The following is a 24,673-nucleotide window of genomic DNA, read 5'->3' as shown; positions in this document are numbered from 1 at the left end:
GGCATATTAAGGTACAAAACCTGAAAAGGAAACATTGAAAAAATCAATAATCACTTTGAAAAGTCTTAGCCGTGGGTTGTTATAGAGGTTTGAGGTCTTTGATGATATACCTAATGTTGCCATGGCAATCTAGAAATAAATTCCCATCCATGTTTCCTTTACTGCTTATGCCCTGTTTCATTTGACAGGGATTGATTTTTTAATAGGTTTTCCTGGTGAATAGACCTGACATGACAGCACTTGGTATTTACTAGAATTATTGAAAAAATCAGACTTGATTTTGAAAATATGATCTATGGATTAATTGCTGGTCCACACCCACTGAGGGGACAGTGACACACAGGTTTGTGATGGAATACAATGCCAGCACTTCTTAGGAAAACCTTAATATATTTTAGTGCTGTTACACTTATTTTCTGCCATTAATAATTTCAGTAGAGTAAACTCTCTGATTTTAGATGATGTAAAGTACCCCAGGTTTTTAGAGTACAGAATTTATAGACATTTTCTTTCCTTTCTCCTACCCCTTTTATTTTGCAAATTTTTTTATTTATTTTCAAAGTAGAGATGTTGTTAGAAGGAAAGGGAGAAAGAGAGAAGAGACAGAGGAGGCAGGAACCAGAAAAAAAATATGAAGGAGGAAAAAAATAGACAAATATAAGAAAATGAATTAAAATGAGAGCATGGCTATGAAAACACTGCACGAATCAGGGCAGGATCCTCAGACCTCTGTAGGCACACAGAGAACGGAGTCGGTCACATCTAACTCCACGTGCCAAAGACAGGTTCCAAACTGAGCTATCACCTTGAAGTCACTCAGGGGAAGAACAGGGACTTCCAGGCTGATCTGGCCTGTGTGACAGAGACATCTAAGGCACAAGGGGATGCTCTGTCTGACGGAGGTGCCCCGGTGGCCCCGAGTGACCATAGACGACGACTGGACCGCTCAGATCGAGCACGAGACTTTAGACAGCTAAAGGCAAACAAGCTGAGTCTCACCGCAAGTGTCCTGGGCAGGGACTGCAGCTGCATCTGGGAGGAAGAGGGAGGGTGCTAGGGTGGAAGGGGAAAGAAAAAGTTAAACACTCCCGGGATGAAATGAGAGATGGATGATGTGGCTGAAGGCCACCGAACGCCTGGACGTATCAATGCAGATGAGAGAGAACACAAATCTGAGGCAAAAGGAGCTGTAATTCAATTCCAGATGTCTCAGAGGTGCTTAAGAGGAGGGAAATGAGCATGCTGATCAAGGGGAAGGAGGTTATGCTGCATTATCCAAGTACATCCATAATGAAAATGGTCAGGGTTCTGAATTTAGGTCGCTACCAACACACGGGGAATTATGAGGTTTGTGCCTTGTCTCTGAATGTGCTGAAAGGGAATCCTTTGGGAAATGCAGTAAAGGTAGACCTTGATTCATGCAAATTACAACTGCTCCCTGTGAACAATCTTGTGCAGCTTGCTTGAGTAATTCTATGTAACCTCACCATGAGTAGGATTGGCAGCTGTGCAGTAGCAGGAGAAGGAATGCAGAAACAAATCAATGAAATAAAGCATTGAAAATACAGTAGAAAGTTAACCAAAGTGGAAGTAGAGAGATTGTATGGGAGAGAGAGGAAAAAATTGAAAAGTGGATCCCTATAAGATATTATTTATATCACACACCCCTCAGCTTCCCCTCAGCTGATAATTCTCTAGGCTGGGTGACAGCTTCTCCCTGCTGCTCAGGAGCTGAAGATTCCCTGAAGCTGCACTTGTTTTCCCTTCAAAACACCAACTACATTTACAAACCCCACGCCCTTACACAGATCAGATGGAGCAGTTTGGAAAACAGAGCTTGTTCTGTGAGCAACAAACAGATTCTGCAATCCCATCCCACTGCAGCGGCTGCAGCTCTGCGCAGGCAGAGCCATTCACCCTCTCATCCAGAGTAAGCCCAGGTGCTCCTCAGCAAAGTTGTCTTTCAGTTGTATCTCCTCTAATTTTTTTTTAGTTGCATGCCTTTTTCCTTGCCACCCCATGCCAGCTTGGCAGTGACTGGTGAGAAACAGGCCATAAAATGAGATTTAATCTTGTTTAAAGTTAAATAAATGTACAAAAGGATTTTCTTCTCTGGACTGGGTAGGTCTCTACTGACTGTTGAAGTAGCCCTGCAGGATTGTTTTATTCAACCACGTATATCCCCTGCTGTCTTGCTAAAAGTATAACAAATATTCTGCTCTTCATGGGGAAAAAAAAAAATAAAGGAAATTCTGACTCTAGCCCTTAATGGAAAACAAATCCCAAATTCTTAGACTTGTTACCTAGAGTTCTACTTTCCCTTCCTAATGCCACCAAAATAAGAAGCTGAAGCTGAATGACTGCTCACAGATTAATGCTGTGATTAAAAACAAATGTTTAACAAACATGAATTTGGTCTGGAACTTTTTGTCCAGTAAATCTGACCCTTGAGTAGATCTGAGGCTTGAAGATGAAACTGAATGGTTAAAGAAAGCCAAAAATCCTATCTACAGAGCTCATTCTTGGCTTTTCTAACTTCTACAGAATGGATATAAAAAGGAGAACACCATTGCTATACTCGGAGTTAAATAATGAAGAGATTAAGCCTAATATGCCTGTGCTCTAGAGAATAAAGCTGGTAGCAGTGAGCAGAATTCTTCCAACAAAAACAACTGTAGCTTCGAGGTTCTGTCTCCTGATTCTTGCCCTGTATTAATTCTGGAGCTCCTGTTTTCCCAAGCTGGGTTATTGTCTCTCAGTGCAGAGCACAAATCCAAGTCATGCACTGTGGAATAATTCTGTTGGAGGTGCAGTAACATCACTGAGGTGCAGCAGACAATAGAATTAGAAATGAGAATAATGTTCAATGAGAAAAATGTACCATGCCAAATGAGATTCTTACACAACTTAACATTTTGAATATTTTACTGTTTCAAAAGAAGAATGTGCATATCCAAATCCAGGCATAAATATTGGAGAATGGGATTTAGCTCATTGTCTGTGAAAGAAAGCAAATGAGCAAAGCTCACAGAGTGATTATTGTCCTGGGCTGACACAAGAAGTGGATTTTCAAGCATTGCAGACAGGTTTTGGCTCCTGTCAGCTGGCAGAGCTCAGCATCACTATAACTACACTGGGTTTATATAATCTGCAGCTCTGAAGCTTCAGTTACACTGTTTTGACTCACCTGCCTTACATGTTCTACAATATCCCTGCAGATTCATGGTACAACCCATCTCTACAACTCTCCTTCATGAAAAAAGAGAGCACTCCCTTTGTTAAAAAAGCTTGGGCTTGCAGACACTTAATTAGCTGAACAAATCCAGTGTTTTCTTTGGAAATATAAGGAGGAATTACAGCTTGGGATTCCCTCAGTAATGATGCAGATGGGAATAAGACTGTGATAAGTATTGTACACATGGTCCTGTCTTGAGGTAGTTTGCATTTGTTTCAACAGCCTTCATTGAGACTGCATTTTGTATTAAGCCTCTGTAGCCTCGTGGCCTTTGAGGATGTTCTTTTACCCTCCAAGGCAGGCAGAGTTTGTTCTTAGAAACCTCATTACCTGCTTTGCACCACACAGTTCCTCTGACACACACTGTTAGTCACATGGTCCTCACAAGAAATTTATATTTCCAGATCAAAAAAACCTTCTGCACCATCTCCTTTGTCCCCTCCCTACCTCAGGCTGTGTACTTGCTTGGAGTACATCCTAAAAATTCTTCAGATGTAAAACTAACCCCACTGGATGTGAAACAATGCCAGCTGCTGAAGGGAGACACAAGAAATCAATGACAAGAAGAAACAGAGACACTGAGGGGAAAGTAAATTCCTGTTGTCCTCACATGATAGAAGCAAAAGTGTAAATGGTGGGGAAAACTAAGTGGAAGACACTGGTTTCTGGTGGGCATTGAGCTTTGGCATAAACTGAAAGCACGTTCAGGACCAGAGATGTCAGAATTATTCCCCATTTCCTGCAGTCTCACATTAACTGCTGCATGACCAATTGCTTGAGCTCCACCTTCACCTTTACATTAAATAACTGATTAAAAGAATCAGAGGTGCAAACTGATTTGGGGACAAAGGAAAATTCAGGTCTATCCCTTTCAGTCTAACAGTGAACTCAAACCAGCAAACTTAGACATGAGCAATGCATGAGGAAAAGGACAGGCAGCCAGAATGGTCTACTTCGGATATTCCCAAGTTAATGCTCAATTCGAAATTTCTAAACATTTTTCTGATTCTCCAAACCCATTATTTTTCCCAGGATCTAAGCAAGCTGCTCTGATAAAAGATCCTGCACCCAAATCCATGGCTAATTCAAAAAGTTGAGAGGCCTTGGGCACTGGACGTTCCCTATCCTGCTGATCTCCATGACAACTGAAGCATATCAATACACATCAAAATTAAGTTTTTCACTCTGACCGAGTGCAGTAACTTCATAACCACATTTGAGATCCATTCTGCATTTTTTTTTCCTGAAAGCCACCTTATTTTTGCTAATCAGGAAGCTCCAGTGTGTGGCAAAATTTACAAGGTTACAGCAAATTTAGCGAAGTGAAGCCACTCTCCCTTTACAATACGAAGTTTATATTGTGCACAGTGCTAAAGTATTTGTGGCCTTTTAAGCAGCAAGGCTGGAACAATTTTAGATATCTAAAGTGTTTCAGACAGCACATGTGTGGGCAAAATCCTATATTTACACAGGCACCCTCCAGATGCAAGCACTTATGTATAAATCCCTCTGGCTTGAGCCTCTGGGTGTTCTGAGTTCTGTTCCATACCAGTTATAGCAATCAAGCCATGATGGCTTTGGTGCTGTTTTTGAAAAGTGTTTATATCTGAAATTTCCAGATACATGGCGCTAACATTTCAATGGGAACTCACAAAACACTGTTCAGCCTTTTTTTGGTGCCTCAAACTCTGTGGAAACAGGGCTGTTAGGGCTAATCCAACCCTTGATAGAACTGTTGAGAGTGCAGCAAGCTTTACTATGTTTTCTTAAAAAAATATATATATAAATAAAGAGAATTGCAGTGTTGGATAAAACCTGGCATTATTCTCTCCCTCACTAACCTGCATGCCTCCTTGATCTTTCAAGAGAAGGAACATCTTTTAGTGGTTTCTCTTCTAATGCAAAATTGCTCTTTTTCAGTTCATGGCTTGCTCATGTGACAAATGGGGGGAAAAAGTCTGTGCTTTGCTCTTTTAGGATGCAACTTGTTTACAAAGAACTTTGTTCTTTTGGGCGGCCAAAGATCCTGGAGCCAAGGAGAAATTTTAAGTCATCATTGGAGAATTCTTATGTTTAAAACCCAGGCAGATTTCAAAATCTCATGAGTTCATCAACAACAAAAATCACCATTGTATCCTTTTGTCTGTCTGTATATCCATTTAAACCATAAAATTTCCCATGAAAATGCCTTACAGCCACAGAAACAGTGTTTAAACACAAAGTCAGCCTATTTTTCAATACTACTGCAAGAGGAAAAAGGACAGGAGTCAGCCTCCACCACACAGACACCACCTGTGCAGGCCAAGGCCTTGCACCCTAAAATCTGACTTCTAAAAATTTCCAAATAGAAGCAGAACCGTTTTTCATGTGGCATTCAGGTGGTGTAACAAGAAGAAATAAGATTTGTGATGCATGATTTCAAAATCAGATCCTGCCAAAGCTCTGGACAGGTGCTTGTGTACGATTGGAAATGGAATGGTATTTCATTTATAAATGTTGATTTGCTCTTATGGAATATTCATCTGGCTGGTGGCCCATGAGATAACAAAATCTTTTTCCAGGCAGAAATAGTTTTAGGTCTAATATCATCATTTAAATAAGAATGTAAAGGATGTACTGGATGACAGGACAGTGTTTAGGTTGGGAAAGTAGATGTGACAACCAAAAATTCACCTTCCTGTTCTTGCCACAGGCACCTGAGGGATTTAGGTGCATTTTGCTCTCAGTTGTTCAGTAGCAATAATAGCTCCCAGGAACATTATAAAGACAAGAAATATTCTGTGCTGTTTAATTTTACATCAATTGAAACCACAGATAAGAAGTCAAAGCAGAACAGGGGTTTTGATTATTTTATCTGAAAATCAATAAATCCCTGTTAATTACACTCATGCTAATTATGGTATATAGCCTGCATGATCTTACATTCCTAATGAGTACACTCAGATTTTTTCAATCCCTACCTGAAGAGATTGGCACAAATGAACACCCCCATCCTTTCCACCCAAAACTTCCAAAGTAAAAAAAAACAACCAGAAAAAAAAAATCAAACCAGCACCCAAAGTAATAATTTGCCTTGGGCAATGCACATGAAAAGTATAGTAGTGACTGAGCACATTTTTTCTAGAATTTTAAATAAAGGAATCAAGAATCAGTGTCGATTAAAGCATTCCTTAGAAATGAGCACTAGGTCCTTGCTGATCATGCACTGACATCAAATGAACATCATCTGTGTTTCCCAGTGTATTTTCCTGTGGTGGAAAAGGATTAACCCAAGGACATGAGTTCCTTTTGCTGCTGGGTCGTTGGGCATCCCAGCACCCAGCTGGCAGTACCTGGGGCTCAGAAATTGCAGTGGCCTCCTAGAGAACACACTGTCCATCCAACATCTGCCACTTGTTTGCCAAAAAAATCAGCCTTTTGGCACCAAGACCCTGTCAATAAATTACCAACTCTGGTAGTCTGAGCACTTGCAGCAAGACAAAGCGGTAGCAGAATGAATCACTGCGTGTCCAGTGACTTTGGAGGTGAATTTTAGAGGAGTGTTGTTTACCAAAACATCTGTTACAACATTGCTTTCGCTGCCCTAAACCCTCTAGGTTGCACCATAGGTAAAATCATACCTACCTATGATATATGCCATGATTCTCCTTTCTTTCCAGCAAGATGCTGATTGGAGGAATGACGTAGACCTGAATTAGCTAGATATATATGTGGGGTTTATTTTCTTTTCATTGAGCTTTCAACATGTGATACAAAATTTATGAAGAATCTGTCAAAGCAAAAGCAGAAACAAGCTTCCCCCTCCCAAATTATACCAGTTGTGATAAACTGGAAATCATAATAAAATGAAAAGAAGATTTTTTTTTCTCAGTTATATGTGCTTGATACTTGAAAATGAATGAAAAAACAAAGATATGATGGAAATGTGTGGGTCTTTTTAATCCTAAGGGTTATTCCAGCATGCATCTACGTCATGCACCTACTAAATATAGTGGTGTTTTATGGTAGTGATGCTGATGATTTTCTATCTAGAGTGAATATTTCAGCAATGCAACAATGCTTGTGAAAATAACAGTGTGAATTTAAGCTTTGTGTAGGCATTTCTTTAGAAATATGTTTGGTTTTTATTTTTTTTCTGGGGGGGGTGATGTACTCTCTCTACAACAACTTGACCAAAACCAAGATGCCTGAAAAGAGATTCTGACATACCAGGTTACATGCTGTTCGCTGGATTTTTCATGGTAAAAAGAGTGAAGGCTTGCCAGATCAATTTATTTTCAATTTCCTAAAATTCCAGGGAAGAAACTAATAGATGATAAATCCATGCAAATAATGGGGGCCTGATGGGCTCCTCTAAATGTGCTGGAGCAGCCACTGTAGGGTTGTGAATGTGTTTGCCGTCCCCAGGACAGTGAGACCCCATTTAATTCATGGACTCCTGATGTGGTGCTCCTTGGCTCTCAGCATATGGGGTAACTATCCCTAAATAATCTGCTACTTCTGATGCCTCAGGTTTCAGCTTTTATATTTCCAGGTTCTGTGCTGATTTAGTGTGAGAGTCTGGGCTTCATAGCAGGGGATGCTAAGCTCTGTGCACAGAGCAGGGAGACAAAACAATTCCTGCTCCAGCTGGGCACCAAGGACAAATGATCCAAACCTCAGCCCAGGAGCACAAACAGCGTGGGCTGGAGAGAGAAAAACAAGCAGGATGGGACTGATGGGCTGGAGCTGGAATGGGACAATGAACTCCAAGGTGCCAATGGAGCAGAACTGATCCCAGGGAGAGCCCCGGGAGCGCTCGTGCATTTTGGGACCATTTTGGGTCATTTGGGTGCAGCCCTGGCTGGGCTCTGGTGCTGCCCAAGGTGGATCCATGGAGGAGATCCTTTGAATAAATCCATATTTTATTCTTTAGCTCTGTCCAGCCTCTGTTCTAGGTCAGCCTTCATTGATATTTACAAACTGCAATTGAAAATTGCTAAAAAATCAGGGTCTTCTTTCTGTTTGGAATCATTTTAATTAATTTATAACTGGATGGAAAATACAGGCACCAATTCAGGACATGGTCATTTGTACTGTGAGATTAAATAGGACAAGACACAAGGGGGAATGGATTTAGGAAAGACAGCATGTTTAGATTGGGCATTAGGAAGAACTTATTTACTCAGGGAGATGAGGGCCTCACACAGGGTGCCCAGAGAAGCTGTGGCTGCCCCTGCATCCCTGGAAGTGTCCAAGGCCAGGCTGGATGGGGCTTGGAGCAACCTGGGATAGTGGAAGGTTTTCCTTGCCCATGGCAGAGGGTGGTACTGGATGATTTTAAGGTCCCTTCCAACCCAAACCATCTTATGTCTGCAATCATGGGACATTATTCTGTTTATTTTACCAGCTGAGGTGATAAACCTGCCTGAACTTCAGTAATAGCTGTCTTAATTACTCTAAGAATACAATCAATAGCTCTTTATGCTTTCCCACCTCCTGGGGTTCTCAGAACTTGTTCCTCAGATAAAAATCTATTCCATTTGCATTACTGATCTTGCTTCAGTTCAATGCTTAATTTGGCAAAATTATTCAGGACTGACACAAGATTAACTGAAACAAGACATGTTTCAAGAAAAAAAATCCTAACATCTTTAGCTTTCCTCACACTAAAAAGGAACTCATGGTTATGATGACTATTGGGAGGAAGTGTGAAAGTTTCTTAGAAAAATAACTCAAAATAATAATAGAATTAAAATTATCATTAAAGGTGTGTCTTCTGTGTCTTTTTTTGAATTCCTACCTCAGCTGCTTAGACATTTTGATGAATCTCTATTTTAGAGATCCCCAATATTTTCAGCAGTAAAGAGGAGCTTCTCTCAAAAACATCAGTGAAAAAAAGATGGAGTGATTCCTCTCCCAGAACCTGGTGGGATGTTGGGGTCTCAGCAGCATGCAGGCAGCTCCAAGGGAAACTAAAAGCATGAGGTAAGGCTGGGGAGGCATGAGACTGGTGATGAATGATTGAACATACAAGTGGACAAAATGGAAGTTTATAACCACTGAAGCACTTGGCCACTCCATGAAAATTGTGAAGAATTAGCAACGTGTTCCAAAATTTTTTTCAGCCTAAAGGCAAAGGCTGTTGCACACAATGATCAGGTTGTTTAGAGAGGAAGTCTAGTTTTTTTAATGGGAGTAAAGCCCTGGTAATGCACAGCAAATGATACAAATGATTGTTTGATTTATTTTAAGGTAAATCTTGAATTCTCCAGTGGCTACGCTGCATTAATTAAACCTCAGTTCCCCTGCAGTGCTCTGTTCTGCCATGGTCCTGTCATAGCTCCCAGCCAACTTCTCCAGTGGGAGATTTTAATAATGAATGCACAGTGGTAGCAATATATGATTAATCTTTGAATTTAAGCCCATCCCTGGGGTTTTAAAAATCAAATACAGCCTTAAGTGCTTTGCAGAACCATCACCACTGTGTCTATGAAGTAGAAGAGGTAGATTTTTCTAACAAAAATAGTCATTACAAGAACTTGAACCTAAACATGTACCAAATATATAATAAAATAAATAATGCTCAAAGTCAGTAGCCAAGTTTTTGGGGTCTTTAATTTTCCCTTTTTTTTTTTTTTTTTTTTTTTTGGAAGATGGAAGTACAGCTGTCTAAAGCGTTATTCAAAAAAAATGGAAGACTGATAATCCCTGCTGCAGATCCATGTGGTATTACCTTCAGAAACAGGCTGAAAATCCTTCCTCAACCTCACCGTTCCTCACCTACTAAAGGGAAAGTGCTTAAAGATGTTCTGGAATAAAGATCTGGATGAGGAATTTGGTCTGATGGAATGATGCTACAATAGTTTGAAACAGCAAAATAGAACATGGAAAATACTTAATATGAGCCAGAGTCTAAATGTGAGATATTTCAATATGGTGACAGAACCAGATTATGATCTATCGTCTTCCTTCCTTACAAGCTCCCTTTTTACAGGGTTTGTGTGCACAAATATTGACTCTGTCTGGTGTATATCTGCAGAGAATTATCAATTTCATTCCTTTTTATCGTCCCTGTGTGAACTTTGCTGCTGTCAAATCTGTTTGGATAAACAACACTCCACTCCATAACACATACATCAATGCGAGATCGATTTATACACACCCGGTTATAAAAGTTGCAAAAAAAACATGAGAAAAAAAATAATGGCAGCGAATGGAACAGAAAATATGATGTTTTCTCTTGGTTTTGGTGGCTAGCTATACACATAGGAAAAACACCAGCAAAACCCAGTCACCATATTGATCCAAGATGACACGGGGTGTTTGATAATCCAGTTAAATCTCTGGAGTCCGTGGCATGCTTTGCTTCATACGTGAGATGCGCAGCAGACACCCAACATGCACTTAAAAATTCAGACTCAGAACGAGCTCTGCACATCTCAGGTGTTAATTAAAATCTAAGAACTCAGGGATGGCTTCCCAGCAGAACATCCATGGGAAGCCTTCATGCAAGCCCTAGGCAAAACATGCACAAGTTAACCTAGTCACTAAATCTCATCCTCAGTTGTATTTCTGAGCTAAATCCACCCACAGAATCAATTTAAAACATCGTTTTTGACTGTGGAAACATAGTTTAGACCAAGATGAAAGGAGCAGTGCTTTCAGTAAGTGGATGTCTGGCTACAGACATGAAAATTGATGTAGAAAATATTATTATTTAATGCAAATTCAAACTTGATAACGGGTGGGGGGGCAGGGGGGAAAGAAAAATAGGCAGCTGGAGGATATATTTTTCCCTGAAAATTGTCATTTAGATGGATGACATTATTACACTATAATTGTGGTTACTTAGGGTGAAACTAAGCACTGGATAATTGTATTTGCCACCAAATAAGCACCTCTTACTTTACCCTAACATCTTTTAGTTTTATTTAAGGTGTTCATAGCTTGCCTATTTTCGTCAGGAATTTAGTACTAAATTAAATAGTACTACCTGTGTCTATGTGTGCCATAAAACACTCAAGCTCACAAAAAAACCCCAAAACCAAATGTGTATGGTGTTTAGGCCAACACCAGATGTGCTGCCCCATATCCTAGTTATTCCAGAGGATTATATAATTTTTATATGGAGAATGACTGCATACACAAAAATTATAATGACAACCACCTCAACTGGCCAACCTTACCCTTTTATGAGGTGGAAGATAATAAAAAGGATTCCAGCTTAAAAAAACATATAAATCACCAAGCTGAAAACATCTAGAGGAAAATTTTAGGATTCATGTGCATTTGAAAACAATTTTAAGGGTGTGTGTGAAATGTTTGACTTAAGTGGAATGTATTTAAATTTACAGGAAACATGGACATAAGCATGTCTAGGGGATCTGCCTACACTATAATTCAGCCTAAAATTAATTAAACCTTTTCACCAAATCTCATTGATTTCAGTGAACTTTGAACCATGTCCTGGAACTTATGAAGCACAGCAAAGCATCCCATAAAGATAAAATTTTTTATATCCATATTATAATTTTCAGATAACTGACATGTAAACACATTAGATTTGCTTTGGGTTTGGTTTTAATCATGTATTTCTGCTTATTTAATGGGCCTTTTAAAGAAATGTCAAAGCTGGCATTAAAATGCACTTACACAGCTGATGGATTGAAAAATTAAAGTAAAAATCAACCAAAATAATTTAATAGGCCTTGCAAATCTTTTCAAAAATTAACCTAATTTACCTTATGTTTCTTTTTTACTTTGTGGGTTTTTCCTATGTGTATATCAATAATTTAAATTGATTACTGCTTTATTTGTACTTACAAGTAAATGCTGGACTCATTGCCCCCGATGTCAGGTGACTGGAGTTTCTGCACAAGTATCACAATTATGCCAATAAAAAGCACAAAGTTTATCTGGGGGGTAGAAAAAAAAAGGAAAACATTGTGACAATGACATACTTTTACAAAGTATGAAAATGAGACATGCTGGTTACATTCCCTTTTTTTTCTCCAATCTACAGTCTAAAAGTTTTACAGGGTCAGGAGTAATGTGGAAAGTATACAAGGGTCTTATTCCCTTTGCTGCAGCTAAAATGAGGCAGAATTTCTGCAGTTTCAAGACAAGAGAAGAGAAACATAAATGGAAAAGTTTCTACATTTTTTATTATCAACCTGTGCAGAGTAAAAAGAAAGATCCCTGCACAAAACAAGAGGAGGTCATAAAATAGAGAACTCCAGAGTAAAGGCATTCTGACCAACAGACTTCTCAATTTAAGTGTTTCTCTCAGTTTTAAAAACCTGGAGAATGATAAAATCAGTTTATTTCAATGCTTTGGCTTGAGATTAGTCTGTCACCAACTCCTCAGCTCTCAGCTTCTTAGAGCCTGAACAGAGGAAATTTAAGTTGGTCCATTATAAAAATCTCATATAAGGAGACCAGGAACTGAACATGAGCATCAGCATCAGTCTCATAATCTGAAGGTTGTGGGTTTGATCCTTTCATGGGGCACCATTATAATGTATAATGTTGGGTTTTGGGTTTTTTTTTTGGTTGGTTTTTTTTTTTTTTTTGGTTGAGATTGGGATTGAAGATACTTGAAGGTACTTGACTCAAATGTTTATTTTTTCTTATTTATGTTAGTCTCACAGGTAGGGAGTTCTGTAGTATTCTACTAACAAGGTATAAAATGGTTAACTATTTCTTGTTATAAAGTTTTTTAAGGTTAAACTATCTAATTAAGAAATGACATTTAAATTATTTTCACTTTTAACTTAATGACTAATCACTTAAAGTCCACAATGCAGACTTTTCTGTTTAATTACAAAATACTACTCAAACTTACAGAGAAGGTGAAGAAGAAGGACTAGTCTGTTTTAAAACTTCTATCTTGTTCTCTATATATTACTGTATTCTTAAACCCCAAATTTTAAGTTTTTCACCTTGTGATATTATACACTTCTAATTAAACTACACACTTGTAATCCTAGTGTCATCAATCAATTTTGGAAGCTTTTTCTACAGCTTCAGGTCAAATGTAATGCTTGCTTTGGAGCTAGAGTCTGTCAGCACAGAAAGTCTAAAATTCTCAGCATCCAGAATTCTAACATCTTCCAGCAATTTCTGTCTGATCTGAGGACTACAAAGGGCTGGAGAAGCCCAGATGTCCCTTGCTGGTTGCTTGGTTTTTTAATTCCTTTGACAGAAACCAGGTTTAATTGATTCCCCAAGCAGAACACGATCCTTCATAGACTGTGCCTGCAAAACACAGAAATTCACACATGGAAAAAAACCTTGGATCATTAAACCCTCTCTGTTTTGGTGATGAAATTGGCTGAATTTCCTTTCATTTATCTGATAGTTGCTGGACTTTACAGAGAATCTGAAGATTTCAAAGGAGAAACGCCAAACCTGATAAAACTTCCTGTTTTATTGGTTATCTGTGAGCTGGATGTCTGAATTCCCACAAAACCCACTGAAAACCTGCTTAATTATGTCTGTGGAGTGTGGAGAGAAACTTAGAATACCTATAATGAGACACTTACATATGGCAAGCCTGATAGATTTTCAGGTGCCACTGACCATATTGTCCAGGGGCTCAATTTATTTTCCTAAATGCAGGAGCCCAACAGCATTTTAAAATTCTAAAATTTAAAATTTAAAATTGGAGCACCAGAATATCTCCTTCTCTTCAGATATTCAAAATCTATCTGTGCACAATCCTGAATTATATATTCTAGGGAATCCTGTTTAAACAGTGAGGTTGGACTAAATGACTTCCAGTAATTCTTTCCAATTTTAGCTATTCTGTGAAGCCCAAACAGGGCACTTTGGAACATCTCAGTCCTCCGTGTGCAGGTATCTGACAAAATTTAAGCCAGATCCAAGAGTTCCATCAATTAAAGAGAGCTCAGACGCCTTGCTGGCAATATAGCATCATGCACTATGATCAAGCACTATTTTAAATCTAATATTGGATAAATAAATGTAGCTGTGAAGTTAATCCCATTCATCAGACAGATGCATTTTCCTGGTCACTGACATTTACTATTGTTTTAGATACCCTGGACTGTCCCATTTGGACTTAACCCCAACTGGTCCAGAATTTCCATACATCCTATGACACCTCTGCCAGCCCCAGACAAATGTTCCACGAGCTCTGGGGTCTTAATTCTAGCATTTGTGTCTGTGTTTAACTGAATAACTCCTTTGCTTGCAGGTAGTGCTCCATCATTTGATTTATATTAATCCTTCTTAATAATGAAATTCCTTGGCATTGTGGGAGGCAAACAATGGAAATTCAGATTATTTGCCTACCAGTCCAGCACAAGGGTGCAGCACAGTTTGTAAAGTATTTGAAGATGTTTAAATTTGTCCCCAGGAGAGCTGAGAAATTGTCTTCTCCACGTGCTACTCACCATGATTGACCCAACCACGGGACCCTTGATCACCCACCACAAGGCAGTGTTGTCATTCATGTCCCAGCAGCTGCAGTCGTGGAGGAAAGAATGGGATGGGAGAAGAGAAGGAAAAAAAAAAACAAGACATAACAATGAAATTAATGAATTTACAACTTTTTTTTTTTAAGGGGCCAGAAGGTGAGAGATTGGTTTTACAGCTAAATTATTTTATCTAAGTTTAAAGTGATAGTTCTTTACTTTGTCTTATTGCAGATTTCTTTTACAGACTTTCCACAATCATTTGGAAGTAAAAGAAATTTTTTTTTTTTTTGTGGCAGTTTTGATGGCATTCCTTTTAAACAGCTTAGATAATTTGGAAAAACCCTTTAACTGTGTTTCTATAATACAACTGTAAAGTTGTCATTAAAAAAAAAAAAAAGATACATCAATGGATGGGGATTTTTTGGATGGTTATTCCAAAGTTTGATGTCTCACTTACTTTTTTAAGGTTAACAGATATGAATGTTGGTTTCTGGCCCTGACACAAGGATTTTTACACATTTCCAGTACAACCAGGATCCTGGTTGCATTCATATATTGGAATGATTTTCCAGTCATTGAGTTGCAAGTCCTATCCAGGATTCATCTGAGAAGGATCAAATACTGGGCAATAGTTGGGGTCAGCTCCTTTGTTAAGTTGTTGCTAGGGAGTAATTATAAATAAAATGACATTTCTACCCCAGAGTTTAAAATCTTCCTCTGTAATCACCAAAGGATTCTGCAGAAGGTTATTTCACACAGGTGCACTTGAACATTCAAATATATGGCTTATATTCATAGAGAATTTTAATGTTAACATACATTTTTAGAGCTAGAAAACCAATAGTAATGAAAATAATCTTATTTTCCAGGCCCTGCTACACTATTATAATGACTACTATTATTATTGAGAAATGTCTTTGTGACTTTTTTAAGTCATCAAGAATTTCGCAACTAAAATATTTCTTTCATTTGCCTCCATTTTCTTCCCTTGATTTTCTCCCTAGAAAATATAAAATCATGGAAATCTGTCTAAATTGTACTTGCAGTTCTGAGAAGGAGTTTTTCCTTCCCACTGGGAAATGAGCCAAAGTCCCAGCAGAGCCTGTCATGGTGCATTTGTCAAATGCCAAAAAACAGTTGGGAAGAACATACAGGAATAAAACACTTCTAGTCTCTTGAGAGCTTACTACAACTTCAGTGTCATTTAAATGGTTGCATCTGGGGGAAAAGTGAAAACCTTTAAACAAAACTATATACAAATGTAAAAGTGAGGAAGCAGAGTTAAAATCCCATCATCAAAGTGTGTGTGAGAGAAATCCCAAATGGCTGAGTGATGCCTGATTTAGAAATTTCATTTAAACTTATATTAGCAGTTGAACAATATTCACTCTTTTTGTTCTTTCTCATTCTTTCCATTCTTTCATTCTTTTCAGTTGAACAATATTTATTAATTTCAAATCAACAATATTTTACTGGATTCCCATAAACCAGCATACAAATAAGGATTTGTATGATACAGCTGGTGAGAAGTGAGAAAATTTACACAGAATTATGTAATTTTGCATACCACGGAAGCCTGAAATCACCCACAATCTAAGGGGCTGATGACTGAGATTTCCAAGCACAAATTAATATTTCTTAGTTATCTCACTTTGGATACCCAACTTAAAATATTTGAAAATGTTCAGAGTGATCTCTTCACCCACAGTCTGGAAATCAGGGTTTTTGTCAGTGATCAACAATGGTATGGACCGAAAATCACCAATTATATTTTAAATTCTTTTTATGCATTTATAAGTTAGGTTCTGTCTACTGAAAATTACCCATTATTTGTAGAGCTCAACCTCTTTATGATGGACATTAAATCTGCCCTGAAAGTCTTTAGTGAATTGACCAATGTTGGAAGAATCTTGGTGAATTCTCCTATTAATTTAGCTGTAAAAGTAGATATTGACATATGGCAATTTGTCTGTGTAGGAATGAAGAAGTACAGGGATATGAATCCACCTAATTTCAGTTATCAGGATTGTAGACACCAACAGCCCAGTTAATTATCCCAGAGCCTGGTTTGGACAAAGAGGACCCTGGAGGTTGTTTTGGGTTTCTTTTTCCCACACTGAGGTACTTTAAATGTGCACCCTGGGGTGATACATCATCCCCTACAAAGTCCTATTCTTAGATCTCTCTGCTTTTTTCTTCTCCTCTTCTTAGACCTTTTCTTCCACTTATACCACTCCCCTGTTTTTCCAGGAGCTCAATTCCCGACTTCCGCCTTGTAGATGTCAACAATTAATCAGATCAATCTCACAGAGATTTTTTTTTCAAGGACTTTCAAGGATGTCCAGTCCCTGTGACATGTGCAGGATAAATGTGAGGGAAGGAACCACCATCTCCTCCCCAGATAAAAAAAAAGTGGGAATGCATGACAGAACATTTGGAATTTTCTGCACTACGTAAACAAGCTCCCTAATTTCTGTCAAATGCTTCCCTACAGTGGAGGATGAAAAGAAATTATTCTTTTTCAGGATGGATGAAGGGAAGGGAGCCATGGGGCTGGGGAAGGGATGTGAATTCCATTTGCAGAGGCCAGAGGCTGATCTCTGGTGCATGTCTGGAATAACTCCACTTAAATCAGGAGCAGAGCTCTGGATCAACAGACAGCTGCATTTATCTCCTCAATCCTGTCACTTACAGTGATGGAAATCAGAAACTGAAGTCGAGGGAGCTCTGCCAGTTTTATAAGGAACAGGCAGAAGGGGACTCAGGCTCCAAGCCTGTATTTCAGTCCATGCCTTTGCCACTGTGGTTTTCCAGTTCAGTAATTTCCACTACGTTTTCGGGCTCATGCTGGTTTCTCCCCCACTCCCAGAACAATGCTGGCTGACTTTTAAAAAGTAACCACTGAGACTCTCAGCTAGAACCTGTCTAAATGTCTTGCATGCTAAATAGCTTCTCTAAATAATAGGATTTTTTTTCCTTCTTTTTCCTTGCAAATGACATTCTCCCTACCTGCAAAATGCAAGAGGTGTTTGGACTTGTAAGAGAAATTAGTGCTTTCAGGGCCAGAGCTGCAATCCTAATAATGACACAACAGGGGTTTCTGGCTTGTCTTGCATGGAAATAAATGATTTAATTTGTATTAATGTCAAAATAGAACATTGGTCACAGCACTGGGATCCCCAGTGGAGGAAAGGCTTTATTTGCTTTGCAGAGAGAGTCTGAATGAACAAGGATGAAGAAAACCTGACAGACCAATGAGTTTTGTGAAAATTTTGCATTGAGGTATTTCCAGTATTAGGCAAAATTAAAGCAAAAGCCTCAATGACTTGGAAATGGGATTTCCAAGGCACAGAGTGCCTTTCCCTCAGTTCTGTGTTTTCAAAGAACCACTGACTGATTTTTGAAATTTTACTCAGTCTGCCTCATTGTTTCTAACATTACATAGATTCAAGCATAGCTCTCATGAAAAATCATTGCCAAGTTTGTCTTTTCAGGGTGTAAATACACATCCATTCCTACCTGCCACACCTGATGCTCTACAGGAGCAGATACTGACTACCAAAATATGCAGGTCCAGCTTTGGGAGCAGCTTTTCCTTCTGGTCCTTCACAACAGGATATTTGCAGTTTTTTTTTCTCTTACCAAAAGAGACAATTTGGGAAGGACCTACCCTTTTGAATTCTTTATGAATTTTTTTTTTTTCCCACACAGAAGACAGAATGTGGATTTCTGTTTCACCTCTATTCATCTCCCCCGAAAAATTAATGGAAAACCCTCCTCAGTGGGAAGCTAAACTCCTAGTTGCCCTGGCAAATCAAAGCTCAGCAATGCTTTGTGCAGATTTCCTTCATTTTACTAGATTTATATCCAGTAATTTCTCCAGCTGAGCTCATCAACTTCATCTTGCTGCACAATCAGTGGGAAAGAAGCAGAGAATTACATGGAATTCCATTGTAAGATGAGACAAACCATATCCTGGACTCCAATAATTCAATGGAGCAGAGAATGGGGTCAGCTGCTGGTTTACAGGTTTGATGCCTGAATCTTTTAGGAATTCCCCAGTGCAGTGGTGGCACAGACATCAAACTGTAACTCTGTGAATAGAAGAGTACTTGAACTCTGGACCTAAATTATGTTTGTACACAAATGGATATGAGAAATGAAAGGATAAAACAGAACAAGAGGATATGGCCTCAAGTTGTGCCACAGAAGGTTCAGTGGAAGAATTTTTCTACTAAAAGGGTTTTTGAATTTTGGATAGGGCCACCCAGGGAGGTTTGGAGTCCCCATCTCTCTTAGACTGGAAATGGGGGTGTGCGTTCTGTTGCCATCTGTCAGAGCTGGGGCAGTTCTCTGCTGTCCATGGGGCAGTTTTCTTTATCTCCCCCACAGCCAATCCTCCCTCCAGGAGATCTCTGCTGTCCATGGCCACTGAGTGTCCCTGCATGGCTGAGAAAATTCCATCATCCATGGGGAGATGCTCTGCCCAGGGAAGGAGCCAAGCATTCCTACCTGGATCCAATCTGACCTGGGAACAGCACAGCAGCCTTTGCCCCCTGCATTCCCAGAGGAGCAGCTTTCTTCCCCCTGCATTCCCAGAGGAGCAGCTTTCTTCCCCCTGCATTCCCAGAGGAGCAGCTTCCTTCCCCCTGCATTCCCAGAGGAGCCCAGGCCCATCTCCCCCAGCCCTGGAGCTCCAGAGGAAAACTCCCCCCTTGTGCAGGATCCTGCTCCAGCAGAAGCACAGCTGGCACTGCAGGAGGGCTGAGCCCCCCTGGGATGGGACTGCTGCCACCTCCCTGACCCACAGGCTGCCAGGGCATGTTCTGACTCTGGCAGTGGGGTTTTTTTGTTTTTTGGGTTTTTTTTTTAATTTGAACTATTGTATTTGTATTTTTAACTTCCTAATAAAGAACTGTTATTCCTATTCCCATATCTTTGCCTGAGTGCCCCTTAATTTCAAAATTATAATAATTTGGAGGGAGGGGGCTTATATTTTCCATTTCAGGGGAGGCTCCTGCCTTCCTTAGCAGACATATGTCTGTTCAAAGCCAGACACCATTCCTGGAGGTGTCCAGGGAAGGTGTGGAGGTGACACTCGCACTGGGCTGGGGTCAAGGTGGGGATCAGTCACAGCTTGGACTTGGTGACCTTGAAGACCTTTCCCAACCTAAAAGATTCTTTCCCTCTGTGATCCTTTTCCAATCACCACACTCCTGTTGCACCCTTGCCATGGTGCTGGATGCACCTGAAGTCATTTCCCACCCAGAAGCACCTACCCAGTGTCATCGAAGTGGAGCCTCAGCACTGCCCAGACAGTGACACAAATTGTCGGGGTACCTGCAGAGGACAAGACAGAGACACATGAATAGTCCAGACACACTTGATACTCAGCAATGAGCATTTCTGCAACCTCTCCACTGAGGTTTGGTTTCCTGGCAGCACTTGTGCATGGGATAAACCAATTTATTGAGTTAATTCAGAGATGCAGAAACATCCCTGCCAGTCTGGGGTGGGATTGTAGGAGCAAAAGTGGGAGCAGGAAAGAATGATGCCGTGCCAGGTCATTATTGCTCAATGCTTTACTGCATTTTGCTGCATGAAGAATAAAACAAAGTCTAGACAGAGGAGAATTAACCACATCCATGTCTAGAGCTACTGGGATCATGCAAGAATTGCAGTGCCAGATGTTGAGCTGGAACGGCATCATTGGATTCTGTGTATTCTTCTGTGGTTTTGTTGTAAATGATTTGCATATGTTTTCTCTGTAACTGTGTAAATAACCAGTTTTTCTTTACTTATTCAACCAAAACAAACCCATAGACAAGAAGTTTCCTCTGCTCACAGGAATATCTAATTTTTTCCATTTAAAAAATACCAGAACTAAACAACAGACTCCAAAAAAAGTCTTGGAGTAAGGATTTAATTCCTATTTCAGACATTTCTTCATTTTCAAAAAATGCATGTAAAATGCAAATTTAATTAAAACAGTAAAAACACACTGAGGAACCTGGATTTATTTTCCTTTCTGAAAATCCTTGAAGTGTGATTATTTTTTTCCCAGTGTAAATATTTTTTATAAAATAATGCATTTTTTCAAGACAACCCTGGGTAAGTTGAATCTCCACTGTATGGTAAATAAAATCTTTGACTAAGATACTGCTGACATCTGTTAAAAAAAAAGTGCTGGAAAGAAAAGTGCCAAAAACCAAACAAAACAAGGACCTTGATAACCCCAGCTCCCAGCACTGAACAAGACTATGGTGAGTTGACAGGAAAAATTATATTTAATACATTTTGCAAGGCTGTGTTGATCTCACATTAATTAGTCAGTCATTTGAACCCACTTAGACGAGCTTCTGTCTAATCATATTTCCACCATCAGAAATAAAAATACCCCTCTTAGACCTGGGTGACTGATGGAGCCCTCCTCCTTCAAACAACAGCACAGAGAAAATTTTGAAAAGAAAATGATATAAAGAAATAAAATGACAGGCTTTGGGGAGAAGAAATCATGCATATTAAATTTCACTTGAAGTCTGCTTTTCTCACAGGTGAATACCTAGGAAACACTGAAAAAATGCTTTCTGCCCTTAAAGGAGTTAAGATTAATATTTAAATATCAAACTTTAATTTTAATTTTATCAAACTAACCTTTAAATATCAAGTATTTGCCCAGAGAAGCTGTGGGTGCCCCATCCTTGGAAGTGTCCAAGGCTGGGCTGGATGAGGCTTGGAGCAAGCTGGGATGGTTGAAAGTGTCCAGGGAAGGGGGGTGGGAATGAGATGAGTTTTAAGGTCTCTTCCAATCCTAACCATTCTTTGATTCTATAAAACATGAGTCTCATGCTTTATTTAGTTTCCTCTATATAAATTTTGTGTTATGAATAGCATTCCAAATCTGTAAAATGTGCAGAAAGGCAGAAATAAAACTAAATGTATCATAAAAATGCATTTAAAACCCCCATGTTTCAGATCAGTTTGGAGCTTTGAACCATCTGCTGTATGAATATACATATCCTTACACTACTTTTCTTTATATCAAAAGATTTCTATCCCTCCATCGCCTCCTTTTCAGCTTCTGAGGAAGGTTAGGAAACAGACAAGCCCTGAAGGCTGAGATTTATTCTTGCTGACTTGTGCTGCCCGGAGTTAGTGATGTCTTCTGAAGACTGACCTAGAACAGAGGGTGGACACAGAGCTAAAGAACAAAATATGGATTTATTAAAAGGATCTTCCATGGATCCACCTTGGGCAGCATCAGAGCCCAGCCAGGGCTGCACCCAAATGACCCAAAATGGTCCCAAAATGCACGAGCGCTCCCGGGGCTCTCCCTGGGATCAGTTCTGCTCCATTGGCACCTTGGAGTTCATTGTCCCATTCCAGCTCCAGCCCAGGCAGTCCCACCCTGCTTGTTTTTCTCTCTCCAGCCCACGCTGTTTGTGCTCCTGGGCTGAGGTTTGGATCATTTGTCCTTGGTGCCCAGCTGGAGCAGGAATTGCTTTGTCTCCCTGCTCTGCACACAGAGCTCACCATCCCCTGATATGAAGCTCAGACCCACACACTAAAGCAGAAGAGAATCTGAAAATATAAAAGCTAAAACCTGAGGCATCATTAGGAGCTGGCATTGGCAGAGAGCTCAGGAAGACATCAGTCCATCCAGAGAATTCACCAGCATATTGCAGATTTAGGAAGAAAAAACTGCCTGGATCAACAGACCCATATGTAGTTCTCATTAATCCCTCAAGATGAGGACACTGAGGTCTCAGCACATTTAGAGAAATAGATCAACATCCAGATGCTGCAAAGTGCTGAGCTCTTGTTTCTCACTGCTTCAGTGCTGCTCCCTCCCCACCAGCCCTGAGCTGAGGAGCTGCTTTTCCCCTCCAGGGATGGAATCCACAGTCTGGAACTGCCTCTGTTGGCTTTGCAAATTGCCACGTGTTCCCACCAGGTCAGGGGAACTGTGAATCATGTGGGAGATGGGAAAATAATTATGTATTAAAAAAACCCAACAAACCAGAACCATCCAAATCTGGAGTTATTAATGGATATTGCTGATGCTGCTTTGAATCTGGATTGATTGGAGTGTTGTGTCCACCAACAGGAGCTGGGCATGGACCTGCTGAAATTAATCCAGAGGAGGCCTCAGAGATGCTCCAAGGGCTGGAGTCCGTTTACTGGGGAGAAAACTGGAAGAGCTGGGAATGTTCACCTGGAGAGGAAAATGCTCTAGGGAGAGCTCAAAGCACCTTGCAGGGCCGGAAAGGGCTCCAGGAGAGCTGGAGAGGGACTGGGGACAAGGGATGGAGGGACAGGACACAGGGAATGGCTCCCACTGCCAGAGGGCAGGGATGGATGGATGGATGGGATATTGGGAAGGAATTCCTGGCTGGGAGGGCAGGAAGAGGCTGGGATGGAGTTCCCAGAGCAGCTGTGGCTGCCCCTGGATCTCTGGCAGTGTTCAAGGCCTGGCTGGATGGGGCTTGCATCACCCTGGGATAGTGGGAGGTGTCCCTGCCCATGGCAGGAGGTGCAGTAGATGATCTTTAATGTCCCTTCAAACCCAAACCATTCTGGGATTCTGTCAAGTCCAGTGTTTAGTTCAATACCAGTTCTTATCTATGGCACTCAACTAAAAACGAAATATTTTGAGGTTGCATTACAGAATGAATCCATCTGGTCAGTTTATTCATTACAAGGACTGATTAAAAAAATACTTAAGTCAGTTAATATAAGCTGGTTTTCAGTATTCTCACATTCAGACAAATCCACAGATTTAAAATTTGTGCAAACTTAAAGGAACTCAACCTCTGATTTATGTTCTGATTAGGAAGGTTTTACAAATTGCAATTTTGCATTGCTTTCTTTTCTAATTGTCATGTTTCCATGTACATAACCCCCAATTTCTCCTTGGAAACACACTTTCTCTCAGCTATTATGTGATTATGCAGCTGTGGAGGGTACAAAAGGAACCGTGAACATCTTTTATAACAGTTTCTTTTCCAAGGGCCTTTTCCAGTAACCATCCATTTCCAACAGCCTTTTTATGGCACAGATTATTTATGATATTTTGTTGACTCCTTTCTCGCTATACCTTCTCTGCCTCTATACATTCTAGAAAGATTTTATCTCCCTACTGTAAGGAGTCTTTGCCAGGAGATGAAAATTTTGGTTGTGTACAGCTGCTTCAGGAGGAAAAAACAAGACCATCTGTTGTTTCTTGAAGGTTCAGGCTACATAAGGATGTTTCTTCAAAGGAGAGTAGTTTAAGGTATGGGGTTTGTGTGTCGATTTTGCACATGAATATACAGGATTATTTCTATTTCAAAAGTGTCTGCAAGTATAAAAAACGAGTTTAACATTCTCAGGGAACATTTTAAATGAATGTATCCTTCTGCATTCACCGTCTGACTTCTGCACAAAAAAACATCTGCAAAGAATTGCCTGCATTAACACATCACAGGAATCAATTTATATCCAGAAGGCCAGAGTGAAAAATAATTACCATAGTTATCATCATTTAACTGGCTTTTCTGAAATAAATATTGTTCCTTCCCAGTGCAAGTTTTTATTTCCCATCCAGGTAGGATACCAGATGTGAATACCCTTTGAATACATTTTCAATTTAGTTATTATATGGAAGAAAGGCACAAATGAAGCCTTAGAAAATGGACTAGACTTAGCCTTACAGATTTGATTAGGCTGAAGGAGTTGATGTTAAGATCATATCTTGCAGGAGGCAATTTTCTGTTGCAGATTACACCTCTGCAAGAGATGTGGTGTCCTCCAGATTTCAGTGCAACTCTATTCACACAAAAAATCACAACATAGCTTGGGCTGGGCTGCAGTGGTACTTCTATGCTGTGATAATTCACTTGTGGGGAATTTTGGAAGGAATCTGAATTATTTTTAATGATGTTGTCTTATCCTCTACACAGGCAGGAAGGGTGACTTTGGCTCACATTGTTACAGCACGGCTCAGAAGGACACAAGTCCCTTAGTTACAAGACCT

General features: G+C 39.9%; 1 protein-coding gene across 10 annotated transcripts in view; it reads right to left on the bottom strand.

The window, feature by feature from the left end:
• Nucleotides 1-24,673, bottom strand: part of ADCYAP1R1 (ADCYAP receptor type I) — a 144,238-nt gene that overhangs the window by 10,849 nt on the left and 108,716 nt on the right. For 6 of the 10 annotated variants that reach the window (XM_077789662.1, XM_077789654.1, XM_077789646.1 and 3 more), the window contains 4 exons: nt 19,938-19,998; nt 14,635-14,704; nt 12,041-12,132; nt 1,000-1,053 (listed from right to left, as the gene is read on the bottom strand). In XM_077789662.1, the coding sequence (XP_077645788.1) occupies nt 1,000-1,053; nt 12,041-12,132; nt 14,635-14,704; nt 19,938-19,998 (277 nt within the window). The remainder of the gene's footprint in view (nt 1-999; nt 1,054-12,040; nt 12,133-14,634; nt 14,705-19,937; nt 19,999-24,673) is intronic. The other 4 variants (XM_077789690.1, XM_077789697.1, XM_077789702.1 and 1 more) reach the window with 1 other exon arrangement.

The sequence above is a fragment of the Lonchura striata genome, chromosome 1 (genome assembly GCF_046129695.1).
Source record: "Lonchura striata isolate bLonStr1 chromosome 1, bLonStr1.mat, whole genome shotgun sequence".
NCBI lineage: Eukaryota > Metazoa > Chordata > Aves > Passeriformes > Estrildidae > Lonchura > Lonchura striata.
Note: the sequence above shows the minus strand (reverse complement) of the source record. Positions and strands in the feature narration are given on the sequence as shown.